The 27,613-nt window shown below is 37.9% G+C and overlaps 1 protein-coding gene across 1 annotated transcript in view; it reads left to right on the top strand.

The window, feature by feature from the left end:
• The window catches only part of ABHD17C (abhydrolase domain containing 17C, depalmitoylase), a 29,981-nt gene extending 4,917 nt beyond the window's left edge, over nucleotides 1-25,064 (top strand). The window contains exons 2-3 of the mRNA XM_009811861.2: nucleotides 19,489-19,668; nucleotides 23,558-25,064. Of these exons, the coding sequence (XP_009810163.2) occupies nucleotides 19,489-19,668; nucleotides 23,558-23,777 (400 nt within the window). The 3' untranslated portion in view covers nucleotides 23,778-25,064. The remainder of the gene's footprint in view (nucleotides 1-19,488; nucleotides 19,669-23,557) is intronic.
• Nucleotides 25,065-27,613: the final 2,549 nt, after the last annotated feature.

Genomic DNA, 27,613 nt, shown 5'->3' with positions numbered 1-27,613 from the left:
ACTTTTTCCTCAAATTTAATGTTTAAAAAAAAAGTTTTATTATATGGGAATTTTATTTGTGGTGCTGATTATCAGTCTCCTCTTATTGCTGTTTCCTTTACAGGAGTTGGTGGAAAAGTGTTACAGTTTTCATTTGAGTAAAATTAGGTAACGCACCTAATTGGATTAGGCTAGAGTGTTAACTAATCTGCTGAGGTTGTGTCGGTTTAGTTCGTTTCCATTCGGATTTGCTGAAGTGGTTACAGCTTTCTAGGTGAATAATAGCTTCAGGTTTTTTTACCTTGATTTATCAAAATTATTAATTTCTACTTTAATTGTCTTTGCAACAGAATCTTCCTTCACTAGCACTGTGTTTCTGTGCATGATCTAACCAGAGTTCTTTAGATGGGATACTTAGAGGTTTTGATAAAAAGTTACCAACTAAATTCCTGACATGGCCAAATGCAGTGCTTGGCAGAGTCACTATAAATAGTCCTGGACTAATAGGGTTCCCCTTGTTCATGGTGCATCACCTGGTAGATTTTTCTGTCACTGGCTTTGATAGGGTATTTCCCACTTCCAGCTTTTTAATAATGTTAATCTGGTGTCTCCAAAGGATTGTTTAAAGAGACTGTTCTCTAAAACTGAACTTATTCTACCTGCCATGGTCAATACTTCAAGAAAAACTGCATACAACTTTGCTCAAAAATAGAAACACATGGAATAGTCTCCTGTTGCTGTCCACGCAGTGGAGAGATTAATTCAGATGATGAGCGTTGCAGGGAGGAATACCAACAACTGTTTAAAACAGGTGCTCTGATGTTCAAAGTTAAATGTTTACTGAGCTTTGGTGTCGTATTACGTAGTTTAGTCACTGAAGTAAAAGTAGTTTTGTTAAATATTTCCTTACTTCTGTCAGGACTGGAAGATAAAAGCTTGTTTAAAAAAAAAGATTCTTCCCTGTCAAGAATGTTTTGCAACTAGTGTTATTTGGGAAGAAAAATAAGCTGCTAAAGGGCCTTTGGCTAACAATGCTTGTTATCCTGGCTGTAGATAGTCCTGAAGTTCAGCTGCCTGAACCGGAGATGTTGGTTTACCCTGCCGTGCAAAGGTTGTAGGACCTGGTGCTCAACATCATCAGAGCATTGAACACAAAGGTTTCTAGAGGACCGTGTTGCTAAATCCTACGTGCTGAAGTAACTAAAGGTTTCTGACTGCTTTTAGCACTGCTAAATGGCATGAAGTGTACGAGAAGAGAAAGGCAAGCTTTTTCCCTTTCTCACTCTGGATAGAGAAGTGTGTCACCTTTTGAGACTGAGCTGGTGGTTGTTACAGGGTGGCTGTTTGACCTGTGCATGTTGCTGGTAACGCTCAGATTTGTTCAATTTGTTCTTAACAGTGGAGTTAGGACTGTGTAAACCTCAGTGGTTTTGCTCTGAAGCCAGGGTCAATCTCCAGTCCATCTCAACCTCAAAACCAAAAAAACCCTCCAAAATTCAACCTTTATCCTTTGTTACTCTGCTATTTTGGAGTGTTTCTAAGTGCTGGGCTAAGTTTATACTAGTTTATTACTTGTGAACATAAGTAAAAAGAGCAAAGAAAAAACCCAAAACAATTAGCAATGCTATCCAGGACCGTAGATACCTGTGGGTATAGGTGGAGAACATTTCGAGTTACAGAAGTGGATTATTTGCCAGGAACTGGTTTTGTGGGGAAAACTGACACTTCTTGAGCAAATAGATGTTTCTATTTCCATATTGAATGAAGAAAATGGATTCTCTTTGGTTTTCTCATTTTTTTGGTCCTGTGATGCTTCCTCAAGTGGAGATAGACTAGTACAAAGGCAGTGCCAAGCTGTTTTGAGCCTAACTTCTGTAACGTATGTGTGTCTTTTTAATATGACATTTGCCTGGTGGAGAGGGCAATGTGATTATAGCAACTTTTACTTTTAAACCCTGCCCCAAAAACACTTTTAAGCAAAATATCAAGAAACTAGTTCCTTAGTTGCATTCTCTGTTGGCTTTAAAGACAACAGTCTCAAAATCGTGTACCACTAATAAATTAACAAGCCACCAATAAATTTAATGAATAACTGCCCTCCCTCACAAATACAAATCAATTACAAGGCTGCATTGGAAGCAGTTGAAATGAGTCATTAAAATAAGCTGTGACTACCTTATACCTAACATGCTTGGGCACATAGAGGTTTGCTTTTGCCCATTAGCCCCTAAAAAGGGCAGAAGTCTTTCTCTGTTGATTAGAAGGCAGTTTCAGTTGCCACTGCACTTGAGAGAAATTGAAGGTATGTGTGTTATGAGGGGTTCCTTGTGTTTTCTTGAATCTAGGAAAGGCGCATCTTTACAGTTTTTGAACGCTGGGCTCTTAAGTGTCTCTTCATGTTAATTTGAGTAGATATTGCCTGTTTATATTGATCTGAAATAGAAATAATTAAGGATTGGTTTTTGTCTAACTCTAAAAACTTGGGTTTCCATGGGCTAAAATACAATAGGGGGGCAAACCTCTTGTACCTATGAGAGCTGGTAGATAGTGGGTAACTGACATCACTAGAGACTAGTACGTGTGAATTGAATAAGCAATTTCAGTGACCCATTCGCTACTACTTCATCTTGACTGTCCTGCTTTCTAGTTTTTAGACGAATGACTTACACTGGTCTTGCATGCTCAGCCTGACATCTGATGATGAAGCTGAATTTCATTCCTGCTCTCAGTTAAACTGAGTGTTTCGTTGGCATGGGTTTTTTAATGTGTCAGGTTTTGTGAGCGATGGAAGTGTGTGATTATAAACCCGGGAAACTCTGTATGAACACAGAGGAATAAAAGTGCTTTTAATAGAAGGCTAAGAATGTAGAATGGGATGAATAGTGCATAGTGTTAGCTTAAGGACTGAGGAACATCTTTGCATTCTGTATTCCACAGGCTAATGCGAGAAAAATGGGTTATTGTGGCATGTTTGCGCATTAAGCTATGCTGCTCGCAAACAGTCACAGAAAGGTGCAAACGTAGGCCAGTTGTATAATGACAGTGTTATACTGGCATTATCTATATCCATATCGTTACTCTATATTCTTTTAACCACTATGTTAGCTTTACAGAACAAAGCTTCTCCTATTGGCGTTAAACATTGTGGTTGGATTTGCTGACTATGAGACCAAATACTACAAAGGCACGAAATTGTGCTAAACAGTAGCATCTGGCTCAATGCCCACCCACCTTCCCACCTTTGGTTTCATGTCTCCTGATGAGCAGCACATGCATGTCTTTGGGAAAATCCCTACAATCATGAAATAGATCTGTAACAGCTCAACTTTTAGAAAGGGGAATTCCATGTGGGTTCACTAATGAAGAATGATGTTGATGTGGAAGATGAGGTTTTAAGTTAGTGCACTTGCCTTAAAGTCCAGAGGGAAAAATTTAAATTAGAGGTAATCTCAAAGTATTGGGTTTTTTTGTATTGCGAATTTGTTAGGAAAACTTCATGTATGCTTTCCTGCCAGTAATATTATTTATTGGTACAGTCTCTTGAAATTCTTTCTAGGTACACCTTTCAAGATGAAAATGCTTTTTTAAACTGTTAATTTGAAATTAATTGTTGGTTTAGATAGTTTTGGGTGTGCTTTTAGGAAGATCTGCATTACCATGCCTGATTAAAAAATCCTGCTTACATGTAGAAATGTTACTTTAAGAACTATGACTCTTGTGAGCCTTGTTTATCGGCCAAGGCATGCTGCTGAAACAAGCTGCATACATCAGTGTCTGGCAAATAACCCTTCTCAAGGCATGCAGGGACAGCTAATAGCTCAGAGATTTGTTTTTTTTTACAGGACACTGCCAAATTTCTTAAGATCCCAGTATGTTAGATCAGTTTAACTTTGTGACATGATATGGCATGGCCATTTCTTTTTGTGCGCAGCAAATGAACAACTATGGAGTAATGGATAATGGGATCCAACAAGTCTGAAAATTCTGAGACCAACTTCAACATGTTTCTCAGGAAAGCACCCTTTAAATAGTATGGCTTGAAATGTTTCTTTTAATAAGGTTGTTTAGAAAGGGGTTTGCTCAGTTTATAGGATCTTTCTGGACATTTGTCCTCTCTGACTTTTGGTTAGCTTTGCTTCGGATGTTCTCATTGAACACCATTTTTCAAGTTCTATATCAGCAAAGAAGCAAAAACAGCTATATATTTTTTTCCAGTGTACAGATAAACTGAGGTTAAGGTTTAGATTATTTTATCATTATTTCATGAATCTTAATGGCTATTTATAATAAATTAAACAAGACACTTTGTTTTAACTATTACACTGTACAATAAATTGCAAGCCTTAATAATATGCAAAATAAAAGAGAAGCCAACAGCAGTACGGGGGTGGACTTCTGTTAAGTATTTGCAACCAAAATGGTGTATGGAACCATGTATACTTTAAAGGAAATTTTGAGTAGTTAACTTGCTGCCTTAAGCATTGGACTGGTTTCTTTCTACAGATCTTAATCTTTGTCCCATCTTTGTATAGTCTTCCCCAACATCTGATGAATTTATTTAAGTAGGATGCTGGCTGTGTGACAGCCTGGGGAAGGTGGCATCTTTCAAGAAAATGGTCTTGTTTTTGAAGCATGTTCTCCAGTGCAAATTTACAAAAGTCTTCTCCAGCATGCTATTTGTTTTTTATAGCTTCGTTTCTCACAGAAGCGTGTGTATGTTTTGGTGTGTTGTTTTGGGTTTTTAAAATGAAGTAGCTAATTTGGTATAATATTTATTTTGGAGGTGTTCCCTGGACAATTCTTACCTTGAGGCAGCTGGTCAAGAGCCAGTCAGTCTCCTCCTTCCCCTAAGACTGGAATGTACCTCAATTTGCATGTTAAGTTGTATTACATATTTTCTTCGTAATATTTTTGTTGTTCCCTACTGTAAAAAGCTAGTCTGTTTTTCTAGTAAAGCATGGTTTTTAATGTGTCTTAATAATACTACAGAAAAAGTTAGTTTTTCAGGCTTGGTATGAGCATCTCATTAAGTTTAACCAGCTGTAAAAGTACCAGAGTTGTAGGAAGAGGTGGGGTAGTGTTTCAGCTACAGTGTTGCTATATTTATGCCTACTAGTTTATGAACATGTAACCTTTGCCTCGGACTGGTTAATAATTACACTGTGACTTAGCATACATTGCAGGTATCTCTCTCTGATGCAAGAACCACCCTTTCAGGAGTCAGTACAGTAGTTTAAGATATTAAGTGGTGTTTTAACCTTAAGCTGACCAGTGTGCCTAAAAGGTTTTGACTTTTGCTGAATCTCTGCCAGCTCCCGAACGTCTGCTTCTCTGATACAGAAACCCTCTGCAGTCTCCCCTGAGTTCTTGCTAATTATTCATGTAATGGGATGTTCACTTCTGAAGCCCCCTGTGTATAAAACCAGTACAATGAGTTCTTTATCCTGTTTTTGAAATTTGTACTAAAAATAAATCTGATAATGCAGAAATTACTATCTGTGAAGGAATACAGGCACAAATATAGTTGTATTTTTTTTAAAAAATTATTGTAATTTGTATTTGATTTAACAAAGAATGAAGATGAGAGAATGTACTCGAATATAACTTGGATCTGAATTCTTGATGTAAAAGATAAGATTGTCATAAATCTTCAATGTTCACCCAGTTTTGTAGAGGGTGAGAGTTGTAAAGTCTCCTTGGTTTATTGGGTTCTTTTCTATCCTTTATTATTCTGCTGAGACTAAGCAGGCTGGTGCCAAATATACCGCCCTTCCAAATTGGATGTCCTTCTGTCAAAGCTCATCTAAGATCTGTAGACCATTTTTCATAGAGCATTGAACAGACTATTGATATAAATAAGATCCTTTCCATGCAAAAATCCACTTTATGAACGTTATTAATGAGGAACGTTAAACCTAAGGATCGTGGATGTTTCTTACCTGGATGTAGTTCTAAACTTTTTGCATTTCAGCAGCAGGAGAAACTGAACCAAAGATTATTAATGTCTTTGGTTGGACATTCACTGCCATTTTCTACTTTTCTTTTTATTATGAAGTGAGTGTTAATTTGGAATAAAGGAAGCGATGTTAGCTTGAACTTAGCTAAGTTTATTACTGGGCTTTTCAAGGGGAGAGGAGGAACTCAGATTAGCAAGCACTGTTTGTCATTGTTAGTCTGTTTTTCTTCCACTATTCCCAGTGCTTCTGGACAATAGTCTAATGTGAACTATGTTCTTTTCTCCTCTTCACTGTAGAACTGATCAGACTTTCTCTTTAAATATATTTTAAATTCTCATTAAATAATTCTATTTTGGCTCTGTCTTGGAAGCTTTGTGGTACTAGGAGAAAGGGAAACACTATTCATTTGTAAAATGTAACTGTGTGCAGAGCTAAATATGAAAAATGTGTGTTGGGGGAGAAAAAAGCAGTAGCTTATAACTAAAAGTGCATGTGTGATGAAATGGTGAACTGCAGAAAACCAACGTAGCCAAAACATTACTATCCAAATTGGCATTTGGCCATAATGTAGACATTAATACACCTACTTTTCCAAGCACTGCACTGTTATCTGTTATTTCAAAAATAGAAACTCCAATGTCACAAGACTTCTTTATGCTATGCTGGTTTATTGGTAGGCAGTTAAGTGTTGGTGTGGCATGTACTGGAATTGCTAAGAATTTTTTCATGCGTAACCAGTTGTTCTCTAGCGATACTGTAATCAGGTAGGAAGCCTGCTTGCTTTACAAGGACTGTATCACAGATAGAGGCAAATAGAACACTGGTCCAGGAACCTGCTTCGCTTTTCCCTTTTATTTTTATTTCTTAAATTTTCTAAGATGGATCTGCAGGTCAGTTTCTACCTTTAGCATCAGCTGAAATAATGCACTTAAGTGATTGCATCAGCAGTTGTCCTTGATCCACTGCTAGCTACTTCTGCTACTTGTGGAGTAGCTGACTATTAATTGGTAAGCACCCTTTTTTTGAGGGGGTAAAATGACTAGCAAGAAATCTTTCACCAAAAAGGCTACAAAAGCAATTGGCCCTGTTAACTAGGTATGTTGGCAGAAAACAAAGTATGCAAGTGTGCTGTTTGACCATCATTAAAACCTCTTGATTTGCACAATCTGGGCAGAATGTCTTTTACTCCACAGAAGCTCAGATCATGCCAAATAAGATAGCTGGATAAGCTGAACAAGTACATATGACCTGGTTTCAGGACTAAATTTTCTGATGTGAGTTTAGGAAAGTTGTGAGACAGTTACTACTTTTCTAAATGCACAGAAATACTCTTCCCATTTCTTAGACTAGTATTTGTTACTTTAAAATAGATTAAATTTAATGACACTTAATGCTTTTGCATATAATTAAATGCAAACATCTGTTTCTGTAATAAATTACTTTTTTTGTGCTATGTTGTCAAGTTCCTGGAGAGCACAAGGCAGGTTTCATGAGCACTTCAACTGAACAGAAGTGCCCAGGAAAAACTTTGCTAAATTCTGTTGTTCACCATTCTAAGTAGTATGTACTGGGAGAAGGGAGAAGGGATTTAGCCCCTGCGTTTGTGATGATAAGGGCTTTGGCTAGGAAATTTGATTTTTAAGCTCTGAACTAGTTATCTGTGGTCTGCTGTTTTAGAACATCTGGTGCTGTTAATCCTGGTGATTGCTGTATATTTTTTTTAATCATCTTAGCTTTATATTGACTGTTACTGGGGCCTGAACATTCAGCGTGCTAAAAGTTCATTAACGGAACATGCACAAGAGGAAAATGAAGTGTGAAACAGTGCAGATTTAAGTATTGGGTTGATAATGTATAGATTTTGTGGAGCAACAAATTTTTAATCCTGGTAGAGTCAAGTCAGCCCATCTTTGAGTGACAGGAATGGAAGAATTTGAGGATGCTTAGGAAGAAAGGAATTGATGAGTGATTTAAAAGTCAGAGTGCCAATATAAAAATGACACAGAGACAGAAAGAACACTGAGGTTTTCTTGTTTCTGAGAAGATGCTGGAAAATTCTTTTCTAGTCATAGATTGCTTTCATGAAATGACTATCGTCTTCCATTTGTCAGTTATCACTCCTGGTATTTGTTAGAATATTTAACAAATCTAGCTGAAAATAGGTAATTGAGAGAAGGCAGGAGAGACTCATCAGGAGAGTAGTGCTGCTCCGTGAGGCTGTGAATTCACCACTTCTTTGAAAGCAGATGCTTAAGTGCATATGGATTCACACGGTAATAAAACTCAGTGTCTGGAGCAATTACAAAATTGGTATGTCTTTTCCCCACTTATCTGGGGGTGAGAGGAAAAATAGAGGTTACAGTGTCAATTATCCAAGTAGGATTTCATCCTATTTATGATTCACAAGACATGTCAGTGCAGAGGAAGCGCCAATTGTTTTGATTTTTAAATCAAAAGGAAATACTGCCTTTTTTCTTTAAATCTGTGGAAATGGTTAGAGGAACTCAAAGAAACATGAAATATTTCCAGAGAATTAGAGAGACCTATCCAAGCAGGATGTGCCGTCTCCTAAATAACACAGGCCATGACACTTCTTCACTTGGCTTCTGCATAGAGCCCTTCAGTGTTTATGAAATATTGCATATCTTTGAGAGGAGCCCAGTCTTATTTAATAACACTGTTTGCTCTTCGACAGTGCTTGGGTGTATAAGTTAGTACATGAGAGAGAGAAATCCTACTGCCAGCTGAGTCATCTTCATGTAATGCTGGCTGATAAAATATTCATATACTGGGGTGAGATTGATTCATCTGCAGTCGTTTCTTTTTAGGAATATTAGACTAGTTCATTGGTACTAATCACGTTTGTATCAGGACATCTCTGCCGTTCTTGTCCTCCATCCTGCCTTTCTGCCCTCTCATCCCTTTTCTGTCAGAGACTCAAATCACTGCCAGAGCTATACTAATGCTTCTGGATGGGAAGAAATGATGCATCCAGTTTGTCTGCTTGCAGACTTGCAAGGCCTTATCCATTCCAGCTCCCATGTAATCCTCTCAGACTCTGGCTCTGGCGCTCTGTGGGAGACGGTGCATTCAGATTTCCAGGGATCTTTGAAGAACAGTGTGAAAATGGCTTTAACTTTGTCTGCTGTAATAGGATTTTGGATACAAGCACCTGCTGTTTGTTGAGACTGTTCAACTTTTTCTTCGTTCTCCACCATTAGCATTATGGGGATAATAAAAGATTCAACTATCAGCTTGTTTTCTAGATATAGTTATGAATGTCTGTAAGTGATGTGAGGTAAAATGCTGTTCCAATGCCACATTTCACATTTAATGGCTTGGAAACTATATTAAAGAATCGTAGCAAAACTAATCATTTAATGCTGTTTATCTTTGAAAACGTGAGGTCCTTTGTAAAACCTGTGGATGAAATAGCTTTTACTTAGAGACTGAAGCGTAAATAAAATTACAGTAAATAGGTGGAATGGAATGCAAAAGGAAGGTAAGAATGGAAAAAACCCCAACCAAAGCGCAAAGCAGAACCTGCTCCCCACCCCCCAAAAAAAGTAGTTTTCTTTTAATTCAGTGGTGGGACTAGTTACCTTAGTAGTTTCAGGGCCAAGTCTTTAGGTATCAAAGTTTTTGAATGGTCTGCTTTGATTTTTTTTTTATCTAGTCTTCCTAGTATTAGTCTCTAGTAGCAAACTATTTAATTCTTCTAGAGCATCTAGACAACTGCCTTCAGCAGAATTTACATGTACTTTTGTTTTAAAATCCTTAGGTTGGGATTACCTTTTTTACTAAGTTATAGTGTGTACAGCTAATCAGCTGTGCAAATCTAGAAGTGTGAAATTTTAGGTAAGCTTTGCAGTTTGATTACAGTTTAGGGTTAGTCTTGTTTCATTATATGCTTATACAGTGATAATTGTATTTTCAGAAACTACAGCCTGATATATTTAAGGAAAAGTTAGCTGGTACCATTTCTTTTTGTTTTGACTGTTATTGTTTGTGCATTTCAGCAGTTATTCCCTGCTTTGTGGGCAGCTGAGCTCTACCTGGTGAAAGGGTTGAAATGTCAGAGATGGGTGGAGCAGGCAGCAGCTCTGGTCAAAAGCCACTGTGATCCTTCCCAGATAAGTAATCTCAATTCATGAGTCAGAGGCTTAAGTCTTGCATAGGTGCAGCTCATGGCAATTAGTGCTGCAGCAGGATGGCCTTAAACTGTTGCGTGGTGCTATAGGTATGTAGAGATAAGGGAAATGCATCAGAAAGTTAATTTAGTGTTTGATGTGAAGAGGAGTTAGGATAAGAGCAGTGCTCAAGAGGTGTCAGAGGTGCCCCAATAAACAGATGGGAGTACTAAAAGAATAATACAGTGCTTCTGAACAAAAATGCTTTGAGAACTGTTGGAGAGCAGCAAGATTGCTTCCTCCAGGCTTGTAAACCCTCAGTCTCCCAGTGCTGAGCCAAGGGTGGTGAGGAGGGTTATGTGATGGGCTTGGGAGGTGAGCCAGAATGCATTGGCTCACTGTGAATTTTCAACCTCGGGAATAAGGCAAGGCTCTCTAGTTTGGAAGTAACTGAAATCTAAGAAACAGCTATGAAAGCACAAAACTTGTGGGAATGCATAACCAGTGTTAATATTTGCACTCAGTTTTTTTACCGTTTCCTAGGGAATCAGAGGAGACTTTTTTCCAAGCATAGTTTCTGTGTTAGTTGACACATACTTGTTTTACCTGAAGTCTTTATATAAAAAGATACTGTGTTTAGGTACATTGGATATCATCAAATTTTTCTTGCTCTTCGTAACAACCCTTACAGGAGTACCATTTTAAGGCGTAGTTTATTTCTTCTTTCAGCCTTTGAGTGTAGGGTATCCAAAGTGAAAGTGCAGGCTTTTTGCAACAGTAAAAGGATTGTCGAAGTTTTAATGTCATGTTGTTAAATGTTGTGAGGAGTATGCTCATCTGTCTTAGCTCTGCTGTATTATAAAACATAGAGTACCATATGTGCAGCTGAAATAAAACTACCATAGCAGGATGGAGATGAGATAGAAGCTGGGGGTGAAGATAATGAATTCCTCACTCCAGAAGACACTATAGACTGAGCTTCTCTGTGAAAGTAACAGAATTTTTTTCTGCTGTCTTAGGTTATTTAAATGTACCTCAGAGACTGGCTATATAGATTTTGTACACTGGTTACAGTAAAGACTAGATAATAGAATGTAGCTCACTGAGATCTTGTGAATTATTGATGCTGTGGTCAATGAAGATAGGTCTTAGTGGCCAGTAAAGGTTTCCTGTCTTTGATAAATAAAGCTTAAGACTTCTGTATTCCACGTTTATTTGCTACAGAGCATCTTAATTAAATGCAAAATACTTTCTTGAAGTTAACTCCAGTGCTCTATTTTTAACATAACTGAGTGAGAGATTCATTTTAGTATGCCAGCTACCCATTGTGTCTTGGGACTAAATGGTGTAAATCAAGATTGCTTTAAGAAAGCACTTTGGGAGAAGCAAGAAACTATGAAGAGCAGAGAACATGTGTGTATCTTCATAACCTCGTGACACAGTGCTGGCTTCAGAACTCGAGTTGATTTTTAAGGTTGCTAAAGCAAAGAAAGTTGGGGGGAGTGGGAATATCCATGTGTTTAACTCCTATTTCCACTGTTACTAGTTTCTTGTCTTTCAATTTATGGTGGGTTTGGATTGCATTTCCTCCTGTGATTAGGGAGATAAAATAAACCCCCAACATTAGAGGGGGGTTTATTTAGGACTTAATTTAGGAAAGTGCTCCCTTCCTCTCATTGCATGAATGCACACTGAGTATTGGAGTGTTATTCGCCTTTTGTCATAAAGTAGTGGAATGATAAAGGTAGGAGTTCAAACAGACGGCTCAGCCACATCATTGCTGACTTTTGTTGGATGTCCTACAAGAGTTTGGCTTTGCTTGGCAGTGGCCTTCTTGCTACCTTCACTTGGTAGGAAAGAGTGATTGTAGAGGCAAAGTTATTCTGTTCTCTTATATCAGCGTGCCCATGGCACAAGTTCCTGCTTAAATTTCAATGCACATTTAATGAGAACTCTATTTCCTTGTTCCCTGCTATCTAGGGGAAAAAAACAAACAAACCCTCAGTCAGGCAGAAGCAAATGTTCCAGACCTGTTTGTTTATACATACAACTGTGGTAGACAAATGAGCAATGTAACATTAACGAAACACCAAAATTTAGTATTCTGGGTTGTGGTGGTGAAGAGTTACATTGTAAATACAGTTGAGTTCTCGATTCAAGAGAAACCAAAGGAGGTTTTACTTTGTAGCTCCTTTAAAAAATTAAAAATTGATCTGCAAGCACAGATTGCATATTTTCTGCCCATTCTGTCTTTTGTATCGCAGCATTTTGCTACTGTTCAGCTAGCTTGGAAGAGATTTCTTCCAGAACGTAAGTTTGAAGAAGTCTTCTTTCCTGGCTGATGATGCATACTATCTATTATTTTTGTATGCTCTTATGGTTTGCTTCTCTTGACTCTTTATTTCTATAAAATGCTTGAAAAATTAGAATGGATAGGTGCAGTCTGATTGCATTTGCCAAATGATCTCTGCTGTGAGATCATTAACTGTAAATGTTTGTGAGGACAGAGCCTGATTTACGAGTAACAGAAGACAAACCGCAGGCTGGACCTGCTACCTGCCTGCTTATCTGTGGCACAGCTGGGCTGGCAGTAGGGTGGTGGTAAGTTGGTTCAAAAACGTGTGGTGCAAGACAAGCAAGTGGAAGTGCTGCCTTGGTGTGGAATTAAATCCTCCAACAAAATGAGTGTTGAAAGGGAAGAAGGAACTCACTTATAATGGTGAAGCTGGGGGAAAAAGGAGGGGAATGGATTTACTGTTCAAGAGTGCTTGGTTTTTGCTCTGAGTCCTGAGCAGATTTACTTTATTAGGGAAGGTGTTTCCCACTTTGAAACGTGACATCTTCAGGAGCCTGTGTTCAAGGCAGATGAACACAAGGTAATTTAAAGTTGTATTTGAAAAAGGAGCAATTTTTTACAGGAACTAGTGTTCTTTGGATTTTATTTAAAAAAAAAAAGACACCCAACAACCACTCCAAAGCTATTCAGTGTAGATTAGCATAATTCACTTAATTTAAAATGTAATTTAATTACAGTTTGTACCAGAGAATCCCATGAAATAGCCTTTCTTTACCTCCCCTGGTTGTTCAGGGCAAGGTTGCAGTGACTTCACTATTCAGCAGTGTGTAGATCACTTTTTTCATGGTTGCTTGAGCTCACCAGTGATATTTAATATCCTTGTTAGGACTTGGCTGAACTTTGAGCACAGTTCTCAACATTTGAAAACAGATCGCTGATTATCACAAGGCAGTAATCAAGAAGCAGTTATAGTGATTTATGCTTCGGTATAAGTAAAGCTACTGCAGTGCAAATGATCATCCTAAGAAGTGCCTAGAGGTTGCTTCCACTTCATCCATTTATTTTTATGAAAAGAAGAGCTGGTACATCGCTGAATGAGCACTACAGTCACAAAGTCCAGCAAGCCTGTAGTAGTGTGATATTTGCAAATAATGAAGTTCCAAAATGGCCTTTAAGAGGGCATTTTCAGGAGGTTTTCATAGGTTCATTCTGTAAATCCAGTATTAGTTAGCCTGTATTGATTAGCACTGGGGTTTCTCCATTAGCGTAACCAAATGACAATCTGGTGTGCTCAAATAATGGTGATATAAAACTGTGTCAGATTCCTCGATTAAATTTCTCTGGCAGCCATTGAAATTATTTTGAGTGTGAACACATTTGTGGAATTACTTGTCTGCTCCTGTGATAGTGTGCTGGGATATATGCCAAAAAATTTGTCTCTTTTTTTGCAGCTTTATAAGCCAGAATCCTAGGCAAACCGTTTTTGGCTCTTACTACAATGCAAGTGTGAAGTCGAAGAGTCTGTTGTACCTGAACTTGAATCACATAGTACTTGTGGACTTGGACAGGAAGGAAGTAGAGGAGGAAGAATACGTCACATAATTTAAAGAATCAGTGTCTATTGTGCTCAGTAAAACAGTGAACAATTTTAGACCTATGTTTGTGTGAATTCAAGGAAACTGGAGTGAGAAACTGGCACAGGGACTCTTGCTGTGTGCCAGGGTTTCCTGTGAATCTTGAGATCTAATTTTTCTCATTTGACAGATGTTGTTATGGTTAACACCAAAGATGCTTAATCTAATGCCTTGCTCTCAATTTAGTGTTGGCATTTAGGCTAAAAATCTGCTGTGATTTCTGTGGTATTTTGGCTGACATGCTGGAGTGGTACTTGATGAAGCACAATGTGAAATTCAGTTTTTTGTTCTGATATTGTAAGTTACTTGCAAATAACATTTATTGACCAAACTTCTCTTGTTGAGGTTTTTCTTAACATAAAGGTCCTACAACGTAAACTCTTGTTCAAGGTATGCAATATGCATGTGGGATTTTTACTTCATTGAGAATTTTTGGTTTTCCTTTCTACCCCCAAAATTAGATTTTTAGATTCATAGCGGATTAAATAACAACTTATTTCTGAAAATGTAGATGTATATCTTATGAAAGTGTATAATGATGCTACAGAACAACTTATCTGTGTTTCTTAACAAGTGATCTAAATTTCTCTGGATTATGAAGTTTAGAGAGAATATATTTTGAAAAGGGAATGAATAATATGTTGTGACAGAAGGGTTTGTATAAACAGGAAGAAACAGACTTGAAGAATAGCCTATGAAGATCGTATTATAACTAAGCACATGTATATTCTAGTGAAAATACTCTAGGAGTCACTATTTCCTCCAAATGTGGCATGATTTGTGTTGCTCCAGATATATGCTGGATTTTCTTTGTGTCTTGAAAATGAATTATTTCATTGTGGTGTTTCCCTTGAGAGGGGAGTGCACGGTTTCAAACTCAGTCTCCTTGCAAGATATACTGTGTTGGAAGGAAGAACTTGACCACCAGTAGCTGCCTTAGCTTAGTAGCAGTGAGACAGTAGGTCTTGACAGCATTATGGAATGGGGTTTGTGTAGTGAAAATGCTTTGCCTAGATAGCTACTGTGACTGTTTTTGAAAACTGATTTGCTGCTGTTGCCATATCTGTGCTGTTCTATACGCTTTCCAGTTTAGGTAAGGGATATTGGGACAGCAAACACCATAAAACTTCAAAACTGAAGATGTAAGGTGTGGTTAACTTCACTGATTCAGTAAGCCTGAAAAAAGAACTGGCCTCACTAATGAATATGTATTTAGCACCTTTGAGGATTGGCACAGATGCTGTAACTTTGACCGTGAACACTGCAGGGCTTCAGCTGTATGACATGTCTGTAGTCCCTGAAGCAGCATTCCACTAGTGCTTTCAACTGAGTCAGGAGAGAGTAAAAATAGCAATGGTAAACTTTCCATCTGTATCACTCAAAGCTGAAGCCCTGGGGCAGGGGGATGGGGGGAGGGAATCAGTATCTTATCCTCATAATTAAAGCTGCTTTATGATAATACATAGTTTGTACATAGTGCTGTCAGCCAGAAAGCATTAAGCGCTTTACAAAGGCAATTGATACCATCATCTGTGTTGTATGAGGAAACTGAGGAGGGAGATGGCCCAAGCCGCAACCATACAGCTAAGCAGACTGAACTGGTAGTAATTCTGTCCCATCCTCCTTTGCTGTTCTCACTGTCAGCAATATTCTCGCTCTCCCCCGTTCCACTGACCTGTTGGTGTGACTGAGATCCCTTACTACTCTGTGCAGGAGTAGGTAGAAGAGTCTGGGGTGTGGATTCTTAATAGCCAACTTCTGTGCACATAGTTCATGCTAGCATAAGGAGACCAGAATTGCTGGTAAATCTAATTTGTTTAAATTGAGGCAGTAACACAGGGGAAAAAAAATTATTGTATTACAATTAACTGTGGAGTGGGTTGGTGCTTTAACTAGACCTGGCCTGAATTGGGAAGTTGTAGGTGCAGATAGCTGTACTGCTTGTGAAGATAGCTGGGGGGCTTTTTCTGCATACATAAGAAATGTAATCTGTAATCCACATAATCTACTTATGGGTTATTGAGAGTAGACTAGGCTGGAGAACTTTGCCACCTGATAAGTGTTTGTGGGTCAGGGGGTGCAGAAACGCTTGCATCGTTTTAAACGGCAGTAGCTTTGCACTTCTCGGAAATTGTCTTTCCTTGGGGGGAGAAAGCATGCCTGCCTTTTTTCCTTTATTTTCGTTCCCCCTTGTCAAATCAGTGTTTTACATATGCCCGCGGTAACTGTTTAAATTGCTTCCTACTTTGGTTTTGCTGAAGGCTGGTTTCCACATTGCAATGTTGCCCTGCTTGTTTTGAACTCTCTGATGGACTCCATAGGAGAAGTCCAGGAGCATGCCCATAAATTTAACTTGGGTCCCATTCTCTGTTGGATGGAGCTCTGTTTCCACAGAGACCAAAGCTTGTGTGTTTCAAGGAAGATATTTTTAGGAGCTGCTGTTTAGCTGGTGGAAGGACTTTCTTCCTTAATAGGAGAGCAGATTGTAACAGGATTCCTCTTTTTTCAGAATGTCTTTTGCCTTTTTCTATGTCACTTAGTTTCCCTTTCATTGCCACCTTCTTATCCATGTCTTCTCATCCTCTCTTCTGTTTCACTTTCTGTATCACTATTTCTGTTGCACAAGAATCTAATACCACAAGGGGGTTTGCAGAGAGTGGGGAAGGGACCCAGCCTTTGCTTAAAGCATACTGTATTTTAAAGATAAAATCCCCAGGTCATTTTGTACCTCGTTGAACGGTGCTTGCTGAGTCACCAGCTGGGCAGCATTTGTGAAGGCAGAGCCAAGCCCTGGCCTTCAGCTCCAAGAACCTCGCACATGTCAATTATTCATGGCCCTTGCTTATGAGTTGTCATGTGTCTTTTGGCCTTGCAATAAATTTTACATGTAGCTGTTTCCGCTGATGTTTGCGGTGAGCTTGATGTCTCACCTTCTGATTGATGGCCTAATGGTAAAGGGCTTAAAAAGATAAATCTGTTACAGTAACTCTTCTGTCTTGGGAAGTTGGACTGTCCCTAACTAAAACAGTCTCAGAGATTCTTTTAGTTGTCAGTCAGTAGGAATACAAAGTGGAAAAGACATTTGACCTAATGACGGGCTACAAGTGCACTAAGTCAGTGTCCCAATACCCTTTTATGATTTTTTTTTTGTCAAAATTGCCATGTTGTCTTTCTGTGGAGTTAAATATTAAATAGTTGTAGCATTTATTTGGTCATGAAGGGCTACTTGAAATTTAGAGATCTCTGGGTTTTTTTTAATGATGCTATAGACTGTGTCTGACTTCAGCTGGCATACTATGAAATTGAGATTATTTTTTTTCTAGATTATCTATTGCCACAGCAGCAAGGTGCTCCACTTACAGTGTGAGCTGTTTTCAGAAACAAAATAACATCAAAAGGCATGAATCCAAAGCAGATAAATGTTGAAGAAAATTGCCATTCTAAGGCAATTGTATGTGTTGAAGGAATTCTCTTGCTACCCTATGCTGTCCTGTTATCCTGTGGTTGATATTCAAGCATCTGTTTCCATATTCTGCTTAGACTGTAAATCTCTTAGAAAGGGGACTTTACATTTGTAGTGATACTGGATTTCAGGATGGTATTGCAAAACCTACCAGCATTATCATTCCATCCCTACTTAAGTGCCACGTAGAGGATCTTGTTCCAGTCCCGTTTTCTTGTATTCCCTGATGTTGATGCATTTCTGCCAGTCTTTAATACGATGCAACAGCTGGTAGATCAGCAGATTGGATGCATGTGCTGCCTTCAAAGGTACATGCCTCCAGCTTTCCTCACCCAACAGCTGGAATGAAGTCACTGAGGATAAGACTTTGCTCCAAGATTCTGTTAACATGCATACCAAAATCAACTGGTCTCTACTGTGTGCTGAACTATTTCTAACAGTAAGGGAGAAAAAATTATCCTAAAAGAGCTTCACAACATCTCTTTAAAAACATCAGGCCATGGCTGTGGTGATAGACCACCAACGTGAGCTGCTGCTTGGTTACCAAGAGGATAAAATTTTACTCCAGGGAGATATTTTTATACAGTTGTTTATTCATATTGCAGTAGATGCCAAAAGCACCCTTATGCTCAGCAGTATAGAAATATTAAGAAAATTTCAGTTTCACAGAGGCTACAATCCAGCCTAGTTTTACTTCATCCTAAAACCAGGCAATCTTGACAGTCCGTAGTTGGATGATTAGTACTGGATTATTCTTCTATTGTAATTTTAATTATTAATTGATTGTTCTTCCATTGTAATTTTCTCTTTTGCACATACCCAATCATTTAGCTGCTTGAAAGTCAAATACTATCCAGGTCTGCCATACACCTCGCTATCAGCTTTGCAAGGAAATTGAAACCTTGCAGGTGTACATTGGGTATAGCCTAAACTGTAGGTTTTGATTTTCATTGTCACAGCAGTGACAGCAGGACTGTAGACAGTGTAGACTGGCAAAAAGATATGTTCTGCACAAATTATTTTCTACTAGAAATGTGTTTTCTTCTGCACTTGATTATTCTGTATATGGCTTGCAATAGGAAGTGGAGTTACACATAAAAATCTTCTGGGTAAATATTTTATAATTAACTGAGTAACAGCTTTGATTTGCAACTTTCCTAACAAGTTGTGGGGGCCAAATACTATTGTACTCTTCACTTCTTCCTAGCCACTGTTGCCTCCTCCTATGCCCCTTCCAAATTCCTTTATATTTTGCATACTTGAAGTAAAAACTAAATTAGTGTCATCCTCAACTCTTTTGCAGCTGTAAAAAAGCACATAAGCTAGGACAGTGTTATATACTGGATGGGAATATTGGGGAGCCATCCAGGACTCCCTATGAACCCTGAATTTTATGGAATGATGTATCTTTATAGTAACAAAATAAGCTTGGCATATTTGAACTGGAAAAGAAGAATGAGGAATAACTTACACTGATCAGAAATTGAAAAAATTAACAGAACTATCCTCTCAAATTTTTATCCTCTTTGGTGTCTTTAGCTACACTAGCAAGGCAGTTGGGTCTTTTTGTTCCAGCTGTGGGGAAAGAAAGGTGGGCAGAGGAGTAACTGTCTTGTTTAATGGCAGAAAGGTTGTTAGCCTCCAGAATATCTAATTGAAATTCCTGAGAGTGACTCTGGATAGGGGGGAAGTATAATTTGTAATTTGCTGTGCTGTGGAGTGAAAGATAAGAGGTGTTCATGAAGATGGTGAAGATTAACAAACAAACTGACATGCCTTCTTTGAGGATAGTTCTCTTCAGCCTGTGCAATATTTTGATTATTTACTTTACTGCACTGTTTTAAAGTTTAGACTTGTAAATTCATGTCTCCTAGGAATAGATTTTAAAGAGCTACAATGGGTAGGAGGGATGCTTTGTTTTTTATCCCCCCTCCTTCTGTTTGTTTTGGTTTTTTGCTTTTGTGATGTGAAATATGTTGGTGTTTTGTTTTTTTGTTTTTTTTAAAAGGCATGTTTCTTTTCTCTACAGGTATGGTGTTAGTCCTGAGAACATTATTCTGTATGGTCAGAGTATTGGTACTGTCCCTACAGTAGACCTGGCATCTCGGTACGAGTGCGCAGCAGTAATCCTTCATTCTCCCTTGATGTCTGGATTACGGGTAGCTTTTCCTGACACTAGGAAAACCTATTGCTTTGATGCTTTTCCAAGGTATGTATAAACACTGCAGAGAGAGTTGTTCTATACTCAACATGCTCTTGAGGTGTTTAAAAGGGACTAGTTATGTAACTTTCCAGGGAACTTTATTGAATTGTCACCTGAATTTTAAATTTTAAATATGCACACCTTCTAAATCCAAGCAGAGATTCACCATGAAGAAAGAGGCTGATGTCAGTTTCAAACTGACGTGATAGTCAGCTCAAGGAACAAATAAAGTTCTAGTGTTTATAACTAATTTTCCTCCTGTTTTTTTCTGTTATGTGTTGTTAATATCAGAATTTTCATGCTGTCAAGTTTGGAGTAGTAGCTTAACAACTGATAATACACTATTAAATCATTCAGGCTAATGACTAACAAATTAGTAATTGTACACTCTTAACATCTCAGTCAACTTTGAGTTAGAAGGTAATATGACATCATGAAATGGAAGTGCTGTTTTCAAGCTGCTTGTTAAAATATTGCTATAGTTTTACCAGATCAGCAGAGAAAAAGTATAGATAATTGCTGCTTTTAAAGGGAGAAAACAAGAGAGGGTCAGAGCCTAGAGTGTTGCACTTGTGTGGTTCACTGTCCAGCTTGGTTCTGCATTTCATGTATAAACTCAAGGGAATGCATTTAGTGTTTCTTTGCCATTGGTCCTTGTAAGTAAAAACACTTCTGCATCTTTGGTATGCTGTCCATATAAAATCACTAAAGATACCAAGGCTTGTATTTGTTCCTCCCTGATGGAGATCATGTAAGATCCTAATGTCTGTGAGCAAAATAAAGTAAGTTACTGTCCCTCTTTTGGAAGATTTTGAGCTTGTTTTAATAAGCTCTAGAATATTTTACGTACAGAAAGCTATATACAACTGGTTTCAAGATAAAACAGTTGCCTTTATAGCCTAGTGTTTAATTTGAAAAGTAATTGCAACAGACCTGAATTAGAGTATCCAAATATTTGGGAATAGTAGAGGTCCTGGGAATAGCAGATGTTCTAGGAATCTTTCAAAACTTCTCATTTGACCCAGTTTAAATTATGGGGGACTATGAGAGGGGAAGCCAGTCTCTTTCTAGTAGTGTATATAGACCAGAGGGGGATGAGGGGAGGCACAGATAAAAAGCTAAGTGGTCTGTGGAAGGGAGAAGACAAAGCAAAGACTCACTGAAGTCTTGTGCAAAGCTTGGCTTTGCTTCAGAAGGTCATGTTTGCAGTAAGTGTGGTAGGGGATATTCATAGCATTTGTTATGTTTGTTTTATTTTGGTTACAACAGATTAAAATTAGAAGGTGGGAGAGGTCATAGATGTAAATCTGTATGCCAAAACAACTAGAAGTAATAGTGACCAAGTAACGGTGGTTCTCACAGTATCTATGTCCAGTCCCCACATTTAGAATTCTTCCAGATAAGTTATTAATTAATAAGTAATTGAATGGTTGAAGGTGCCATCAGAGTTTGAAGCACTTATACTCCAACTCATTTGTCATCCTCAAACCTGAAATCCAATATTTACAAATGCTTCTGCAAGAGGTGGAAGAAACAAAACCTTAAAAATAGCTCTGATTACAAAAGTAACAGTGATTAGCTGATATCAGCCAAATCAAATAACAGTTTAAAAAAGAAAAAGTGGGAGGGGAGAACAGTGACAACAGATGTACCTTATCACTTGAGGATTTTGTTCTTACCCTACTGAGCTGTTCATTGCTGTCAGTCTGACTTCACTTGTACTCTAAGCAGTGAAAATAAACAGCAGTGCACTTTTATGAATGTGTACAGCTCAACTGTCTGTCTTCACAGTGGGAAACAAAATAGTTCTGTGTGCACCTCAGTGAATTGCTATTATGTGCATTTTATGTTGGGACTCCATGAGAATTTGGTCTCTGTAGATCTTTTCTAGCTGCAGAGCGGTATGGCTAAGAATACTAAGTAAGCCTAATGTGCAGTTTAAATACTGCCTTATGAGTCGCTGAGTTGGCAATGGGACGCTTTCCAATTTTCTGCAAAATACAAATATTATCTAGCTTAATGGTCTGTGAATATATGTGAAAAAATAGTTTCATTATCTGAATACTGAAGTGAAAGGGGTTTCCTGGTTTCCAGCGATAAATAAGAACTTAGTATCTAGCCACTAAAATTACGTATAAACATCTCTGTAGCTGTTTGTAGCTGACATATCTGTCACATTGTGGAACTCAGGGACAGACCCTTCATGGGCTTAGGACTTCAGTTTATATAGCATGCTACATATAGCATGTCAATATTTACATTTGGCTATGATATTAATTTAGGGAGGAAAATTATGGAAAAAATCTGCATTATTCTGATGTCTGTCTTAGTTCTTGGGATATTTTTCTGTATTCAGCATAGGTTGCACACAACTCAAGTTACAGACAGGAAAAGTGAAATAGACTGCATTTTAATTTTGAATAACACTTTTCCTCTTTAAATGACATGAAGCCTGTTTTTTTGGAGAAGTATTGAGACAGAGGCAGAAATGTGTTTACACTCAGCTGTTTACTGGAATACCAATGACGGTTCTCTAGGATAGTAAATGCTGAGATTTGAGTGAGGTTTAGTGCTTCAGTCTACATCTTAATTTTTAATTAACTTTATATTTTCATAAAGCTTATTTAAACCTGTTTTTAAGTCAGTGTATATTGGCATGTGTATTTTTTAATCATTTTAAGCAGTCTTGATCACTTTGTATATTCTCTAGTCTTACCAAAATTGCATGCTTTATTGTTCTTCGGGAGCAGGAAAATCCAAACACCTTTTATTAGATAGCGTAAAGAAATAGACTTGTCCTTCTGTCAAATTGAGTATTGCTGATACTCGTTTTTCCACTCGCTTCATCCCATACTCTGCATAATGTCCTGAGCCAATTCTTCCATTTGTTGATGTAAGTGGAGCAGGTAGGAAGCTGAGAGTTCATTACCACTCTGTGCCTATGTACTCATTTGGAATTATTGGTAACTATCAACATGAAATGGCTGTCTGGAAATAAAAGCTGGTGCCTGCGTGAAGATAGTCAGAGAAAGCTGCTGTTTACCACTTTGAAGTTCATGTGCTACCAGTATGCTTTATAATTGGGGTTTTCTGGCCTGAACTCTTAGGTGTGAAGGTGCCTTTGTCACTCTTCCCTTTCCTCTGAACCTGTTTTCCTGTGAGAGGTAGTCACTAGCTATATTGGTCTGCTAAGTGTGGCTGGAATAAAAGGAAAAAAGTTTACTTTAAGGCCATTTTGCAGTCAAAGCTGGCGAAGAACTTGGCTGCATGAAGTAAAATCCTGTGTGAGTTTCTTTTGGTTTGTAGTTAAATATCCTTGTGTAACACTTCTCCCACAGTTTTTTCTCTTTCGTCATTTGAACTTAAACAATCAGTACAAAGAACAGATTGTTTTTCTTTAGCTGAATCTGCCTAATTTGGGGGTGTAAAGACAGGTTCAAACCTTGTGAGCTGAGGCTTCTTTTTTTAATGAAGTCTTACAACTGGAACATAGTTGATTAGTTCCTAATCTGTTAAATTGGAAGGTGATAATGTGTAATGTGAAGAGTCCACGCTGGCAGCATGTCCCATGGAATCTTACTTGCTTCTCAGTGGTTTTTGTGATAGATACGCTCACTGTTTTGGCCTTTTTTGTGCCAAACTTTATTTGCATGCTGTCCATTTGAGCTTCCTGTGGATAGAACTGGTGGGATGATGGTGATGGCAGTGCGGGCGCCTGTTTACACGTGTGTTTTGGGAGTGAGCCTCGTTCCATATCACTCGGGCACAATTGCAATGTTTTGCAGCCATTTAAAAACATGCGGTGGTGACTGGATTGATAGTTAAGATTGCTTTCTTTAATGGTATGAAAGTTAAAGCCCCAAACTAAGCTATGTTTTTCTTTTCCATCCCCCAGCATTGACAAGATATCTAAAGTAACCTCTCCTGTGTTGGTAATCCATGGTACCGAAGATGAGGTAATCGATTTCTCCCACGGCCTGGCCATGTACGAGCGATGTCCACGAGCGGTAGAGCCCCTCTGGGTGGAAGGGGCTGGGCATAATGACATAGAGCTTTATGCACAATACTTAGAGAGACTAAAACAGTTCATATCTCATGAACTTCCCAACTCCTGAAGAAGCCTGCCTGATTTTACCTCAGTTACTGTGAACGGAAGAAATTACCTGGTTTTGCACATGCTTTAACTGGATAGCTGTAATAGCTTTATACTATGAAGAAATACCCTGTCTTTAGGGTGTTCTAATCAAACATCTGATGAAATTTGTCTTTTATATCTGGAAATTATTCTACTAATGCACACAAATATGGTCAACTACTGTAATTCCAACAATTTTTAGCTTTGTTGCCCTGAAGGAAGTGGGAATACTAGCTGCTTATGGGGACACTTTTTACCTAGCGCTGTATTAATTGAAGATCAGTTTCCTCTGTCTCACTTCAGATCGTTTATAATTCTGTCCTACAAAGACTTCTTTTTCCAGTGTTCTCAGCGTGAAGAACACAACTGTTACGAGCTACAGCTTGTTCTGAAAAATCAGTCATGGGTTCAATCTAAGGGAGTACTTTCTCTGTAAAGTTTCTAGCTGTGGTATTGTAACTGGAAAGTTATTGTGATGAAGTTCCCCCTCCTCCCTCCTAGTGTTCTTTTGTTAACTTACTGATCTTCCCGAGTAAATTATTTAAAAATACTTTTTCCTGAAAATAAACTACTATATGGGGCTAAACTCTGTAACGACCTCTCCATTACCTGTATAAATGTAACTGGAATATTCTTAAAGGAACTAGGGACAAAATTGCTTTTGTTTAAAAATAAATGTGTAAATTTACTACTAGAAAACTCATTTTAATATTCAGATGGTCTGAATAATAGCCATAACAGACATTTCCTTCTGTAAAGCATTCCTGTAGACCTTTTTAAAAGTACTGTACATATTTGAATTTACATTGTGCATAGATTCTTAATTGGTAGTTTTAATTTAAGTCTAGTTACAATAAACTGCAAAATTCTGGTTTGTATATGATTGAATACATTTTGTTAAAATATGTTTTTATCCCTATATTATTTTGCTATTAAAGTTTTATAAAGTTTCCAGGACAAAAAAAAAATTTACACATTTATGTTTTGATGAATTTATGTAACTAAATTTTCATTAAGCTGATCTTTTTAGTTTAGAAGTAATTTGATTCTTTGACACTGGAATCGCACAGATTATGCATCAGAAATGCAAGACACTTAAAAATTGTTACACTACTAGCATAGGTCTAATTTTTCCAAATTTAAAGGCCTTAAATGTACTGTAAGCCTCAGATTGTTGTATAAATTGATCGCGATTGATTGCAGTTTGTGTCCTGTTGCTAGAATGCAACACAGTGATTGTAATGGAATAAAGGATGCATGGATTAGAGCTTGCTGAATTTTTGGATCTTATTTGGCGCATAATTTTCATGCACAATGAAAGTGTAAAGTACAGATTACTTGATAGAGTAACTTGAATTTCATTATTTAATTCCTTCCTTTCAAGGAAAACTCTCCTAAAGTACAAAGCCACATTTCCATGAAGCTTGGTATGTAAATCAAATGTAAAAGATTATTTTAAATGGTGTTCAGCTGGTTTTAAGTAATGAAAAATCATGATTCATTGCCTGGAAGAAATGTTTGAACGTAGTTGTTGCGAGTTCTTGTTACAAGCCTGCAGTTAATTTTCAGCACTGCAAGAGTGTCTGTTGTCTTTGATTATCGACTTGGCCCTATTAGTGGAAAAGGAGAAAAACTGGTATTTTCACTTACAGTGGGGGGGAAATGAGGACACCCATCCTGCTCCACATCATCTGGATCCCTAGAATTTAGATCTAAGCATCTGTGTTGTCCAGGCTTGAGTTTTCAGTGTGCCAAACAGGAGGGCCCCCAGCTGTTCCCTTGGTGATTATTCCAGCCAAAATTGGCAGGTTTTGCCTAGTCATCACCTCAAGCTTGCCGCTTCCCTCCTGTATTTTAAATAAATGTTCAAATACATGTCTCATTTTTTGGTTTTTATTTTATTTTACACCTTCATAAACCCACAGTGGATTTTCTTCCATTTCTGCATGTGTTCTTCCTGAGATGATAGCCCCATGGAAACAAGGCCAATGTCCGTGGTATAGGTATTCAAGGTAATGTTTGAAAGTGTAAGCCTGTCTATGTAGTGACTTGGGGAATTTTTACCTAATTAGGCAGTGGTTTTTGATACCCCTATTGAACTTTGTGTTTCTCTAGAAACTTGAGCCTACATTGTTTCTTTTCCTCATGACTCCTTGTAGCTACCCTTTCACTTCAACAAACTGGTGGTACTTTTAATGCTTCCCCTAGAAAACGATTTTTTAAAAATTACTACTTTTCTAATTCCTGCAGTCATTTTGTGACTCGTCTTTGCATTTCCTTTGCTTTTTGTCAGTGTTCATCTGTTGATGGGAACCCCAAATCTGAATCCAACATTGTCCCGTATGTCCCATGGTGCCTGCACATGCAGCCTGAGTTCAGTCTTCTGCCTGAACATGAATTTCCACTTGTACTGTCTTTTATTTGTCCAAATTCCTGCCTAACTAATTCTTGGAGGTGCCTCGCTGTTCTTCTGGCTTCTGTGTTGTCTGTTTTGCTTTGTGAAGTTCATCTACATTTAACTAACACAAATGTGCCGTTAATTAAAATGTTAATGACCTAGCAGTGATCCACTGGTATGGATCTTCTTCCCTCTCTTTTAATTCAGGAATTCATTTACCTGTTTGGTCCCTTAAATAATTTCCCTTGTAGCCCTATTCCCATCCAGTAGTTCTTAAATGAATTCTGAAGTTTTTATTATTTTCTGACACATGGTTTACACAAAATAAAACAAATAGTAGTAGTGAGCTGCTTTATATTACAAACTTGTATCAAAGCGTCACTATTTCAGGCATTTCAGAACACTGCTGCTGGTCAACATTAGAATTATTAGTTGGGAACACCTGTGGCCAGCTCATGAAACTGCTTATCAGGCAGTGGATTTCAGGTCCCCATTTGCTTAAAGAAAAAAGGTTAGAACAGAATTTTTAAATGATGGGAAAGGGGATGAAATTTTGAAAGAGAAACTTGGATTGGGCTAAGAAATAGTCTGTTCTAGCAAACTGCTAACCGTTCTCTCATTTATATGTATAATGTGGGCCTTTGCAAGAGCTTGTTATGCATATATTAAGAGCTACCAAGGTGTCACTGTAAAAATGGCTGTCTGTGCCTGGATAAATTATGCAACGGGTCTTCCAAGGGTGTAAATGATCGCTAACATTTTTTCTTGATGTTGGATGCTCTACCCATTTTTCCTGTGTGACTTACCATCTTTATTCATAGAGTACAGCTGTATGTGAAGTACAGCTTTTTTCAGGAAGGTAAGATGTGGCACATCTGTTTTTCTGTCAATAGTTGTTTCGATGTTTGTGCTTTGAAAAGCCAGAGGAAAATAATTGTTACAACTTTAAAGGTAGCATTTTCCAGGGAGTTTGCTTTTTAAATTTATAGAACTGTTAAATTTTTAACTTGTATTCACATGGAGACTCGTTACCTGTGTTGCCTCTGCTGCATTTTTCTTCCTTGTTCTTCCATGTCATTCCTGTAACTTGCGGCAACTCTGCTCTGGGCACTGACCCTTTACCTTTCTAAATGCCCAAACCTGTATTTACACTTAGTGGTGTACCCATCTTTTATAAACTCTGCATCCTATTTGCTTTTTCTAAATGATGCTAAACGTAGAAGTAGAGAACCAATGCACTGTCTTCCTCTGCTTATTTGTTCAGCAGTAAACATTTGAGTGTTCTCATTTAGAAAATGTTTTGTTCCCTAGGTCTCTTCTCATGAATGTACATGAATGATCTTGTTTAAGTCCATTTAACTTGTTTCTATCTCCTTGTTTGTGGAATTCACCAGCCATTTCAGCTCTGAAATTTCTTG

Source organism: Gavia stellata, chromosome 13 (genome assembly GCF_030936135.1).
Source record: "Gavia stellata isolate bGavSte3 chromosome 13, bGavSte3.hap2, whole genome shotgun sequence".
Classification (NCBI taxonomy): domain Eukaryota; kingdom Metazoa; phylum Chordata; class Aves; order Gaviiformes; family Gaviidae; genus Gavia; species Gavia stellata.
The sequence above is the reverse complement of the archived record's forward strand: the minus strand, read 5'-3'. Positions and strand labels throughout refer to the sequence as shown.